Source organism: Chiloscyllium plagiosum, unplaced genomic scaffold (assembly GCF_037043375.1).
Source record: "Chiloscyllium plagiosum isolate Xiang-an unplaced genomic scaffold, Cpla_swu_hap1 HiC_scaffold_2, whole genome shotgun sequence".
NCBI classification, from domain to species: domain Eukaryota; kingdom Metazoa; phylum Chordata; class Chondrichthyes; order Orectolobiformes; family Hemiscylliidae; genus Chiloscyllium; species Chiloscyllium plagiosum.
In genome coordinates, this window is record NW_028270140.1 from 129451978 (window position 1) to 129465437 (window position 13460).

General features: G+C 40.2%; 1 protein-coding gene across 5 annotated transcripts in view; it reads left to right on the forward strand.

Moving 5' to 3' along the window:
• The window catches only part of acsl1a (acyl-CoA synthetase long chain family member 1a), a 175459-nt gene that overhangs the window by 95363 nt on the left and 66636 nt on the right, over window positions 1-13460 (forward strand). For all 5 annotated transcript variants that reach the window (XM_043705803.2, XM_043705794.2, XM_087973477.1 and 2 more), the window contains one exon: window positions 10132-10246. In XM_043705803.2, coding sequence (XP_043561738.1) covers window positions 10132-10246 — 115 coding nt within the window. The remainder of the gene's footprint in view (window positions 1-10131; window positions 10247-13460) is intronic.

The window sequence follows — 13460 nt, forward strand, 5'->3', positions numbered from 1 at the left end:
TTATCCCTGAGGTCCTCAACCAAGAAGATTCAGTGTCTGCCTTAGAGTTTGCAACCCCTCCCTAGTGTAGATTTGGAGATGCCGGTGTTGGACTGGGGTATACAAAGTTAAAAATCACACAATACCAGGTTATAGAACAAAAATTAAACCTGTTGGACTATAACCTGGTGTTGTGTGATTTTTAACTTTGTACCTCCCTAGTGTGTGGGAGAAGGATCCAAGGGGTTTGCTGATAGTTTAGCCAATTTCTCTCTACTTCCTATACATTATTGACATTTACAAGTGGATGATATCATTGGCTGGAGTTTTGCCAGGATCAGGGCGGTGGAAGAGAAACTGAGTGGCCTGCTTGCTCCAGACCATACTGTCTTGGCAAGTCTAATCAAGTGTCAGATTGCTAATTTGTGGACGTTTGATAGGATGGTGTCAATTAGAAATTGGCAATGGGACTGCATGCGCAATCAGGGTTGTAGGCAAGGATACCTTCAGTCAGTCACTGCTGCCGGTTTAAATGACTGCGTTTCTGAGTATTCCCTTTCTTTAAATGGAAGGTTTCAGTAAAAAAGCTCAAAAATGAACTTTAGGAAAACCATGCATTCCACCTTCACCAGCAGGATCCACCTCTGCATTCAGACATGGTAGAAGGCATTTCTTTCTGACTGTATGCCACCTTGACGTTTTAAAATGTCATTTTTAAAACATTCCCAAACACTTTCACAGTTGACATTCAGTAAATGGAGTGAACCATAGAAGATTGCTGAGAATAATTTGTTAGCAATATTGACAGCAGATTTCCATGTCAGCTCACTCACTAAGTAGGAGACTGGAGTGATGATTTGCTATTACTCACCAAATTGTGACAATGTTTGGTTTTAAGAGATGTGCTTTGTCCTGGTTTCTTTTAGAGAAAGATTGGGTGTAAGGTGATCTGCAGTCTATGATAAGATAAATTTCTGAGGCTTTGGGTTTTTTTTAATATATAGTTGGAACAATAGGAGCAGCCTGAATGTGTGTGGTCAAACTCCCACCCATAGAACCAGGGATTTTTTAATTTTTAGTTTTCAGCAGCAGTTACTGTTGGGGTCTTGAAGTGGAAGCAATTTTTTTCAATCTTTCAATTACAGCCAAAAGCTGGGGGTTCTCTTCCTGGGCTGCTGGATTGAATGTGAGACAAATCTATTTTCTGAATTTGCATTTGCCAAGGGTGTGTTTATGGGATGTTACTATATTGGAGCAGTTAATTAATAATAGTTACTGTATCTATTGTTCTGTTAAGTTTTCCAATAGAGTTACATTATTCCAAGGTCATCTTTATTTTGTTGTATTTTACCTGTTGAATTTCATCTGGCACACAGCATTTGACATTTGCCTTTAAAATAAGAAAACTGGGTTTAGGCTAACTACTTAGTATGTTTTAAGAGGGGTCTGATCTGGTTCACAAAGCAACGTCACCGACTATATGATTGCGTGGTTGTTTAATATATTTGGAGAAGGAGTAGGCAACTCAACACCTCACGCCTGCCTGCTATTCAATAAGATCATGCTGATCTGTATGTAAGTGCACTCGCTGAGCTTGAAGGTTTGTTTTCAGACATTTCGTCACCATATTATGTAACATCATCAGTGAAAGTTTCCATTGAAGCATTGGTGGTATGTTCCACCTCTCTATTTACAGACCTTGGTTTCTTAAGATGGGTGCTGTCATTTCTGGTTCTTCTTTTTCATTTCAAGGGAAGGTAAATAGGATCTAAATCCATGTGTTTATTGATGGAGTTCCAGGATAGAATGCCTTACCTCTAAGAATTTTTGTGCGTGTCTTTATTTTGCCTGTCCGAGGATGTGTGTGTTGTTCCAGTCAAAGTGGTGTCCTTCTTTGTCTGTACGTGTAGAAACTAGTGAGAGTGGGTCGTGTCTTTTGGTGGCCAGTTGGTGCTCATGTATCCTGGTGGCAAGTTTCCTGCTTGTTTGTCCGATTGTAATTTATTTTTACAGTTTTTGCATGATATCTTGTAAATAACGTTAGTTTTGCTGTTTGTATCTAATCCTTTAGATTCATTAGTCGCTGTTTAAGTCTGTTGGTAGGTTTGTGGGCTACTATGATGCCAAGGGGTCTGAGTCGTCTGGAAGTCATTTCTGACATGTCTTTGATGTAAGGTAATGTGGTTATAGTTTTTTGGTTGCATTCTGTCTGCTTGTTTGGGTTTGTTCTTGAGGAATTGGCAGATTGTGTACCCGTTTTTCTTGAAACATTGTATCGATATTTTTCTTCTGCTTTTTCTGTAGTTCTTGGGTGCTGCAGTGTGATGTAGTCGTTGAAATAATGTCGTGATTCATTATTTGTGGGTGTTGGGGGGATTGCTTCTGAAGTTAAGTATTTGATCTGTGTTTGATGTTTTTCTATAAACGCTGGTTTGAAATTCTCCGTTAACTGTACGTTCAACTGTTATGACTAAGAATGGGAGTCTATTGTCCATCTTCTCCTCTTTTATGAAGTTTATGCTATCAGGATATTGTTGATGGTGTTGTATGTTTCCTCTAATTTGTTCCGCTTTATGATCACAAAGGTGTCATCTACATAGCATTTCCAAAGTTTGGGTTGGATAGATGGGAGGGCAGCTTGTTCATGTCTCTGCATTAATGCTTCTGCTATGAGCCCTGATATTGGTAATCCCATAGGTGTTCTGTTGACTTGTTTGTAGGTCTTGTTATTGAATGTGAAGTGAGTGGTGAGGCACAGGTCCACTAGCTTAACCATGTTGTTTTTATTGATGAAGTTAGTGCTGTCTGGTGTTTTGTGGTCCTGGTTTTCCTAGTAGTGATGCCAGTGTTTCTTTGGCCAGGTTGATGTTAATTGATTCATTTAGATTCTATTTACCTACCTTTAAAAAGAAAAAAAAGAACTGGAAATGACATCACTGACCTTAAGAAACCAAGAACTATAAACAGACCTATAAAAACATATCACCAGCGCTTCACTGATGTTACCTGGAATGGTGGTGAAATGTCTGAAACAAAAACCTTCAAGCTCAGCAAGCTAACTTCCATACTTCTCATCAACCTGAGCTACAAACTTCTCAAAAATCACTGTCATGCTGATCTGTTCAGTCTTCAACTCTTCTTTCATGCCAGCTCTCATAGCTCTTACATTTTTGAAATATTGGCATATATCTACCTCCTTTTAAAATATCTCTTGTGACGTAGCCTCCACAGCTCTCTAGGACAGAGAATTCTAGACATTCACTGGCCTCTGGGTGAAGAAATTCCTTTGTGTTATGGGTTATGGTCCACCCAATTTGTGACCACAAATCCAGCCCCATGTATCAGCACACATTATTATTTGAAAGAAACAAATAAATAACAAGCATTGAACAATGCATTCTGGGAAGAGAGCTTGAGAAAAAAGTCTCCCTGAATAGATGATGAAGGAAGATGTCAGAGAGTACACACACCATGACAAGGGAGAAGATGATTAGATGCAATTCGATGAATCCAAGCTGAACATTTCATTCTCTCAGCCTAGTATAAATACCTCCCTATTTCTCCCTTTTTTAGCTTCGACAAAGAGTCAGTTAGACTCGTAACGTGAGCTCTTTTCTCTCCTTACAGATGCTGCCAGAGCTGCTGAGATTTTCCAGCATTTTCTCTTTTGGTTTCAGATTCCAGCATCGGCAGTAATTTGCTTTTATTTTGAACATTTCATGGCTGAGTTTGCCGATAATAAGGCAGCCAGTGTGTAAACGTATCCAGGGAAGAACTGGAGAAGCCTTGTATAGCAAATGATGGTCTAGTGTGTTAGAGATGTACACAAAGGGAGAGGCCATTGCATATTTGGAAATGTTAAACATAACTCTACAATTTGACACAATATTGCTCAGGCAGAAACTAATTTCACAATAAGCAAGTCGAGCATCTATCATTTATCTTTTCTATGAGTTTATGATACTCTCTGTCCCCTATTCTTGCATCCTTTACTAACATTTGGATCTTTTAGAAGACTGAGCAAATTGCTTATGAAATTTTAATACTTCTTGTCTTCCAAATTTTTACATCTGATGTCATTGACACTTCTTTCATTTCTTTAGGTAAGAAATTACGTTCCATTGAAGGAATGCAGTAGTGTTCCAATTATGTAAACTGCAAACTCACAGATTATCCAGAAACAGTAGGATTGCCAGCTTCCATATCTAGTTTCATCTTGGGCTTTCTTCATCAGTGGTCAGTTCTCTATTTTCTAAGATCTTGTAACTGAAGAAGCTGTACCTGGTACCTTTGTACCTAAGATGGTGCTGTAAGTGGTGATATATAAATGTTTCACTGTACTCATTAAGCAAATGTGCTAATAAAGTTAATTCTAAACTCAGTCTAAACAGCATTTTAGCCAGTCTATTTCCTATACAGTGGGCGTCCATTCGCTGCCCAGTACTGCACAACTGGACTCTGCCACCAATACGTTCATCACTGAGCTGAAACATCTTTTAACCATACAATGCTATTTCTTTGATCTGTATCTTCACCTTGCCTGATAATTCCTCAGTTTCATGTTTGGCTTTGAAACTTTTATTGCGCTTGGTACAGTTCATGACATAATGGTACTTTGAATTGCATCCGAAACATCAGCTGACCACATGTTGAGTGTTTGTGGGGTTGATTCTCTTAGTGTAAGTACCAAACTCTCTCTGCTTCTGATAATTCTGAGAAGTCTTTCTGACGTTGTTTCTTTTAGTTACAATTCTCCTTTCATTCTGTTGCCTGGCACATGTTGATGGTTAACATTCCATCCTCCATTTTCTGATTTATATAATTGGTTGCCCCTTTGTGCTACAAATGCTGCTGGGAAGGAATGGTTTCCTAGAAAATTTTTAGTGCTTCTGATATTTGTCCTAATGGGTTATGTTAGAGTGTGTAATCTGTGTACTGTGTATTTATCGGCAAATTTAACTCTTGTCAAAACTAGAAATCTGTCTATACTTAATACTTTGACATAGTCCAGTAATTTTAAATAAAAGCAAGGTTTAGAGGTTTCCAAATGAAATTTCTGTAGTCTTGCAGAAACTGCTAAATTCCATGAAGTACTCTTCTAAAATACTCACATAGTCTTTCTAAATTTGTAAGAATCTCATCACTTTTCCTAAGCACTTAATAGATTATCTTTTCTGATAAATTTATTTGTGAAAATTAATAATTAATTGTTAATCTGTGTTCAAGTCATCAGGTTCCAGCTCCCCGCCACCCCTCCCAAAAAAAACCTTGATTTTTATCTTTCTTTTGTATCGCATCGAAAGTCATCCTTCCCTTCCTCTTTGGTAGAGAAGTAACCAAGGCCCACATTTAACTTCATTCTTCCACTGGTCACAACGCTCATTTTGGAAAACAAGCGTGAATAATCATACCCCCAAAAATGTTACACTTTAACTCCTCCAGCCTTTACTACTAATCTTATCTTATTCTGCAAAAGATAGCTGCATTTAAATAGAAATCAGGACTGTATTTATATGACAGAGCTTTATTTCCATTAGCCACATTTCAAAGCACACTACATTTGATTATTTACTTCCCATATTTGTACAGCCAAGTCACACTCAGTTAACTTTATTAATATATCTGTCACCTGTTCCTTCATTCCATAAAGGTCTCGAGCATCCTTTAAACCATATTAGAGTATAACATGCAAATGCGAGTACTCGTTTATAAATCTAATGCTATTTAAAAACCAAGCCACGTAGTTTACTCTTTCTTAGCCATGTCCCATCTTGGAGCTCTGTCTAAGGGAATGCTACTTTTCCCAAAAGTGCAGAGTAGCCTGACATCTTCTCATTGTTCAATGTGGGACTATCACATACAGGAAAGTCTTCAAACAATTGAAAACCTTCCGTTTCATTCAGAAACATCCAAAGTGAAGAAAACACAAACAAAAACTGTATTTGCCTCTGGGAGTAGATAGTGACTGCTTCCATTTCAAGTACTAACAGATTCCTAGTCAATTCACCTAGCTCACATCTACTGGGAACTGGGTGTCAGTTAAGTTCTGTCTGGCTTCCAATGCCTGATACTGCACTGCTGTATAATACTGTAGATGATCTTTGACCTGCTTGATATTCTTATTTTCCTGAAGACTGCTGCATTTGTCTCAGCTCTTCAGAGCAATGTTCCATCGCCACTCTGAGAGCCCGTAAATGTCATTCTCTGTGCCAACACATTCATTTCTAATTAGCAAGTTTTGAGAGGATTTGTAGCTCAGGTTGAGGTTCTGGATGTAGGTTTGCTCACTGAGCTGGAAGGTTCATTTCCAGACATTTCATCACCCTACTAGGTAACATCTTCAGTGGGCCTTCGGGCGAAGCGCTGCTGATAATTCCTTCTTTCTATTTAATATATATCAGCAGTGCTTCACCCGGAGGCCATTGAATATGTTACCTAATAGGGTGATGAAACATCTGGAAATGAACCTCACAGTTCAGCGAGCAAACCTACATTCATTTCTAATTCTTCCAGCCTCTGTTGCACATGGAGCTCAAAGGTCTGTTCAGCAACTGAAGAAGTTGGAGGGAATGTAGCTTTGGAGTTCATCACGTCTCCTGTTTTCCTCCTAAGATTATGAGGCACGTGCTGTCTGAAATGTATGGCACAGCCATTCTTATTTCCCTGTAACCAGTAAAGTCACAGTAGTTCCATGAGATCATAAGGCTGCTCTCTCATAAGAGGGAGTGATGACTGGTGGTGGTTTAACCTGAGAGTCACCATGCTCTTCATAATGTGCATAGTGCACCATGTATCGAGACAGTGAGGACTCTGACAAGAAGGGCCATGGAATGCCTCTACTTGACCTTTTGACTAAGGGACCTTCTATCAATGAATAAAGCACAAACCATGACACTTAACAATAATACACTGATACATTCAATGAATGTAGATAGGTCACCCGCTGCTCATTAACGAGATTCTAATCCTACCATTCAACACTTCCCTCTACATCGAGAATCTTATTTCTGCTGATCTCTTATTACTTTCCCAAGAAATTTGCTAACACCCACATCGTTCATGGCTTCAGAAGCATCGAAGAGATGTTAGAATCTGAGCAAAAGATAGCAGATATTGCTGTCTCAGTTCCTTTGCTGCCTGAAGAAGAGAATGAATTTCTTCCGAGATGCTCCAGATGCGAGAGGCTAGCTATTGTGCGCTACACGCTGCCAGTATCTGAGGCAGAGTTGAAGGAACCTGACCCATGCTTAAACGCTCCAGGAGAAACTAGAAGAAAAAAAAGTCTATGTCCTCAGACTCCGAGGGGAAGGGTTGTCAGCTAAGTGGACCTCATAAAATATGAGTTCCCTGATTGGGGCTGTTAATCTAGTCCTGTTAAGGAGCTCTGGCTGGTAGATAAAAAGAGTGTCAGACATTTTGATACTCAGAGCTGGCTCTGAGGGAGCTGGACTAGTGTCACAGGCTTTCCAAATGTAAATAAAGGGTGACTTGGTGATTGGATACCAACCTCAACCCCATTTGTAACAAAGGCAAATGTCCCATTTGCCTTAATTCTTGTAATTGCTGTATCCCCTACTGTTTGTTTTTTGTGCATGATATGGGTGATCTAGGAGCTCTGGCAACATTGGAATTGATGAGCCTCAGAGGAAATCTCTCCATTTATAATCATACCTTGCACAAAGGATGGTTGTTTTGGTTTTTTGAAGTCAATCATTTCAGGACATCTCTGCAAGAGTTCCTCAGGAAATGTCCTAATTCCAACCATGACCATTCCTGCATCATGAGGTCAGAGGTGGGAATGCTCACTGTTGACTGCATAATTTCAGCATAATTCACAACTCCTCGGATACTGAAACTGTCTGTGTCCAAATGCACCTATACTTGGACAATATCCAGGTATGGTTATCACTTGACCACATGGTATTCATGGTGCGCAAGTGCTAGATAATGACCATCTCCAACAAGAGAGAATATAGTCATCCCACCCTTGAAATTCAATGGCACCATCATCTGTGAATCCCCACTCTGTCAACATCCTGGGGTTACAGTTGGCTAGAAACTAAACTCATATAAATACTCTGGCTACAAGAGCAGGTCAGAGGCAAGCAATTCTGCAGTGCCTAATCTGCATCCTGACTCCTCAAAATCTATCCACCATTCACAAGGCACATGTCAAGGGTGTAATGGAGCACTCGCTCAACATCATCAATCCATATTAAAGCAGCACGCTTCATTGGCACCATATCTCCATTCACTCCCATCACTACTGGTGCATATTGGCAATAATGTTTACAATCTACAGATTCCACTGCAACAACTCAGTGAGGCTCCTGCAAACTCTACCACCTAGAAGGACAAGGGCATCAACTGCATGCAAACATCATCATCTTCAAGTTTCCTTCCAAGCCACACAGCATCAAGACTTGAAAATATATCATAGTTCCTTCACAGTCGCTTGGTCAAAATCTTGGAACTTCATTTTTAATGGGCATTGTAGGTATACCTACAGCACATGGACTGCAATAGATCAAGTAGATAGTTTACTACCAACGTCTCAAGGGCAATTAGGGATGAGCAATAAATGCTAGGCCAGCTAGTGATGCTCACATACCATGAATAGTAAAAAATAAAACCCAAAAGGACAATTGCTACAGTTTCGCTCTCCTTAAATAATGTTCCTTTTTTTTATTCTTCATATCAAAATGGACAACCTCACTTTTCACCGCATTATTTTCCATTTAACAAAGTTTGGCTAATTTTTTTTAACCTGTCAAAATTCTGTTGCAGTTTCTTCATATTTTTTTAAAAATAAATAGTTTGTTCAACTACATCCCTAATGGGAAATTCTCCTTTCTACTCATCATAATAAACCAATACATGATTTATAAACATCTAGCAGAGCACAATGACATAAAATATCAAAATATTTATGAAAACATCAAATCTAAGTCAAAATGTAATTTTTGGGGTGCTGACATACCCAGCAGATATTTTTATCCCCCTCCACACAACTTGCTTTCCTACCTTAATGCAACAAATTCGGCAAATTTGGTATCTATTGTAAATAGTTGAGGCCCCAGCACAGTTTCCTGCAGCAGTCTACTAGTCACAGTTGGTCAAGCTGAAAATGCTATCTCTCCGCTTCCTGTTAATCAATCCTCTATTTATGCCAATAAATCAACCATAACACAATATGTTGTCTCCAGTATTGACCTTTGGCATCTAATTGCCAGTTCAGGAAAAATCATAGAGTGACTGTTCTCCATGCAGTGTGGAGTAAGGACTCCCATTTGACCCTGTCCTTTGGGTCCTGATGCAACTCCAAATCCTGCCCCCAGAATTATTTGCAGTCCTCCAAATGTGCTCTTCATGTTTACCATAATTTCTTTGCTTTTGATTCTGTCTACCTCAGTATAGATCCCAGTACTTTGTTTTACTTTAATGGTGTCATTAACATGTATAACAACATTTATTGACTGTACCTGTCGCTCCAAATCTCTCTCATGCTCTAGTCAGTTTAGGCATTTACTTTCAAGGAATACTTTCAAGGACTTCCTCATTCTTTAATTCTGAGCAAAATGTTTTTTTTTGCCAACTGCTTGCCCATTCTGAATGTTCATTGATGTCTTCTGGCATTTTGTTGCAATCATCCACTGTCTTAGCTTTCCTTCCCAATTTGGAGTAATTTGCAAGTTTGAAACAGTACTTCTGATTTTCAAGTCAAATTGTTTATGTAAGTATTGATCAGCCAAGTGCCTGATGCTAATGTGTCAAACACAACTTCTCATAATTTGTCAATTGAGAAACTTCTCTCTCTCTCTCTCTCTCTCTCTCTCTCTCTCTTTTTCCTGTTAGTTATCCATTCAGCAACTCTCATCCATTGACTCATCACATTCTATCCCCAAGTCAATATCTAAATAAAAAAAAATTAAGCAATGGAGAAAGGGCAGGATTTTGGTATTAAACATTTCTATCAAAGTGCTGACAAGGGCAGGCTGTGCTCCTTCTGCACTGTAAGGTACGGTAATCCTGTAATTATTTTGTGATCTGAAACCTCTGTAAACCAACCCAAAAGTAATTATTTGGCCGTCAACATGATTTATAATGATATCACTGTAGGATATACTTTATTGATTTTTTTTTGTATTTCAGAATGGTGAACTTGCTCGGAAAAGTGTACTACTTCAACAGAAAGATCTGATAACTTCATACTATGTGGATGTGAGAACCCTGTATGATGTGATGAAAAGGGGTTTGGTTATATCGAGTAAGTATTGTCTAATATTCTGTTCTTTGGATAATGGTTAATATCCAGTTGTGCAATTGGAGCATGCAGTAGAGGAAATAGCAAATTTGATAGACAACCAATTGGACCTGCAAGTAACAATCTACAGTATACTAGTGAGGGCTAGGAGGATAATGTGTGCCAGATTTGATGGGATGGTGAGAACAAGGAGAATGAGCAGCTAATTTTCATTATTGTGATTAATTTGAGTTGGTGAAACTGTAAAATCTGGTTTCAATTTGGTGACCTTGTTATTTGAACTAAATTTATCCCTTTCTTTTGACCATGAAAGCTTATGTTGTAGTCAAACACCACGGCTGTTCACACACATCTAGTTTTGCTGCTCATCACAAGATCCAGTCATGTCTCCACCTTTTCAGGCATGGAAATGAAGTGCTTTAATAAGGAGTTGTGTACACATTTTGATTCTCTTGCTTCCTTCCTGATCAAACGGTTAGGTCCTTAATATCTTTGCAATTGCTCTCACCAAGTAACATAGGTGTCACACCCCCCCCCCTTAACCGTTTCAGTGCATTTTTCCTTGCTAGGTTCTTTACATCCTTCCTGATTTGTGGATTGCCACCTTACTGCGGTGGAGTGGTTTGAGTGTTCATTGATCCTGAAGGTGATGCTATCAGGAGTTCTCAATTTTTGGCAGGGCCAGCCATGACTGTAAGGTTGGAGGGGAGAACCAGACGAAGTGCAATCCAAAACAAGTCCTTAATGGCGATCCAGATGTGGAAGATATTCATGTGATATCACTGGATGCAGTGTGGAGATCTCCAGTTATCAAGATTTTTCCTTGTCACTGGAACTGGATCTACCTTCTCTTAAGGACGGTGTGTCTGCTGAGGTGCAACAGCCTTGCTGTGTCGATAGATGTCCCATACAACGTGCCTGACTAGAGGAATTCAAGTCCGCCTCGACGTAGAATGCAAGCCCTGCAGTGATCAATGAGAGGTAATGGATATAGGAATGAGAAATCTGAAAGTCCCTCGCTTTGGTCCAGCACATACGTGACTCAGTCATTTTGCTCTCAACATAGGAACAGGAGCATGTTCCAGCAGCTTTCCACACGACTGAGCAGGCCTCTTCAGGATCCATACAGCTCACCCCATAAGCAGAAGATGCTAGAAGAGGTGCCCCAAACATAATTTGTCCATCACCACCCTGGCTGGTAAACCCTATCCAGAGGCTCAGCTACCTGCAGTCTCTAAACCCAAGTCAGACTCATCTCAGAACCTGGAGTGTAGGAACCCTCATCGATAACAAGCAAAATAATGGTCCTGATTGAAGAACTGCCCTTGTTGCCTGTGAACTCAGGCACTTCACCATTGAGATTGCTGCTCTCCAGGAGACTTGAAGGTGAAGGGCTGCTAAGGGATGAAGGTGGTGGTTACACCTCCTTCTGGAGAGGGGAACCTGAGGATCAACCCAGGAAGCATAGATTTGGATTTGCCACTGAGATTGAACACATCAACTGACTCTTGGTGTTCCCTTTTGGCATCAGCAATTGCCTAATGACTCATGATCAGCAACCTGCCAAGAATCAGCAGGCAATGGTCGTGGGTGCCTAATCTCAAACCCTTGATGCGAAAGTTGAGACCAAAGAAGATTTCTATTGTAGTACTGAACACAGCAACATTCCTAATGAAATTAAAATCATCATCCTTGGAGACTTCAATACCAGGGTTGGAAGGCACTCCTGATTCTGGAAAGGAACCATTGGAAAAGGAGGAGTTGGGAATTCCCCCACTCCTCAAATGTGCGGAACACACACTATTCCAAAAAAGACAAATTCAAGACCTATTGGAGGCATCCACGATCAAAGCAGTGGCACATGATCAGCTATGCCATCATTTGACTGAAGACTAATAGGTTGTTCTCATTACCCAGATGATGACCAGTGTAGACCAGTGTAGAAGACTGCTGGACAGACCACTGGCTCATCCGCTCCTCTGTCCATAAAATGCTACCAGAGGCAGCTGAAGATGAAGAAATAAAGAGAGGAGGGAGGAGATGACCAGAGTTGATTGGGACCCTAGCAGGGAAGATGGTGGAGCAGGAGTGGCAGGAGTTTCTGAGGGTAATTTTGGAGGCCCAGCAGAAATTCATCCCAAGGACGATGAAACATACTAAGGGGAGGATAAAGGTAACCATGGCTGACAAGGGACGTAAGAGTCAACATAAAAGGAAAGGCAAACAATCTGGTAAAGATTAGTGGGAGGCCAGAGAATTTGGAAACCTTTAAATGCCAGCAGAATATTACTATGAAAGTAGGGAGATGATGAAATATGGGAGTAAGCTAGCTAATAATATAAGAAAAGGTTGTAAGAGTTATTTTTATATGTCTAAAAAGCAAGAGAAAACAAGAGTGGACATTGGATCTCTGGAAGGTGAGGCTGGAGATGCAGTGATGGTGAACAAAGAAATGGCAGAGAAACTGAATAGGTACCAAAAGCATACCCAAACTTTGAGAGAATCAGAGGTGATTGTAATGGCTGTCACTAAGGAGAAGGTGCTGGGGAAGCTGAAAGGTCTGAAGGTGGATAAATCACCCAGACTGGATGGACTATACCCTCGAGTTCTGAAAGAGACAGCTGTGGAGATTGCAGAGACATCTTTCAGCAATCGCTAGAGTCAAGGAGAGTCCCAGAAGAGTGGAAAATGGCTAATGTAACACCTCTGTTTATGAAGGGAGGGAAGCAGAAGACGAGAAACTATTGACCAGTTAACCTGACTTTGGTCATCCCTGTATGATTTTAAGAGTCCATAATTAAGGATGAGATTGTGGAGCACTTGAAGTGGATGGAAAATAGGGTGGAGTCAGCACGGCTTCATCAAGGGGTGGTCATGCCTGAAAAATCTGTTAGAATTCTTTGAGGAGGTAATCAAACGTTTAGACATAGGAGAGCCAATAGATGTGATTTATTTGGATCTCCAGAAGACCTTTAACAAGGTGCCACACAGGAGGTTGCTAAATAAGATAAGAGATCAAGGTATTAGAGGCAAGGTACTGGCATGGATAGAGGATTGACTGACTGGCAGAAGGCAGAGAGGAGGGATAAAGGGGTCTTTTTCAGGAATGCAGCCAGTTCCACAAGGGTCCATGTTGTCTTGCATTAATTGTCTGGGCAAAGGAGCTGAAGGCATTTTTGCTAAGATTGCAGAAAACACAAAGATAAGTGGCTGGGCA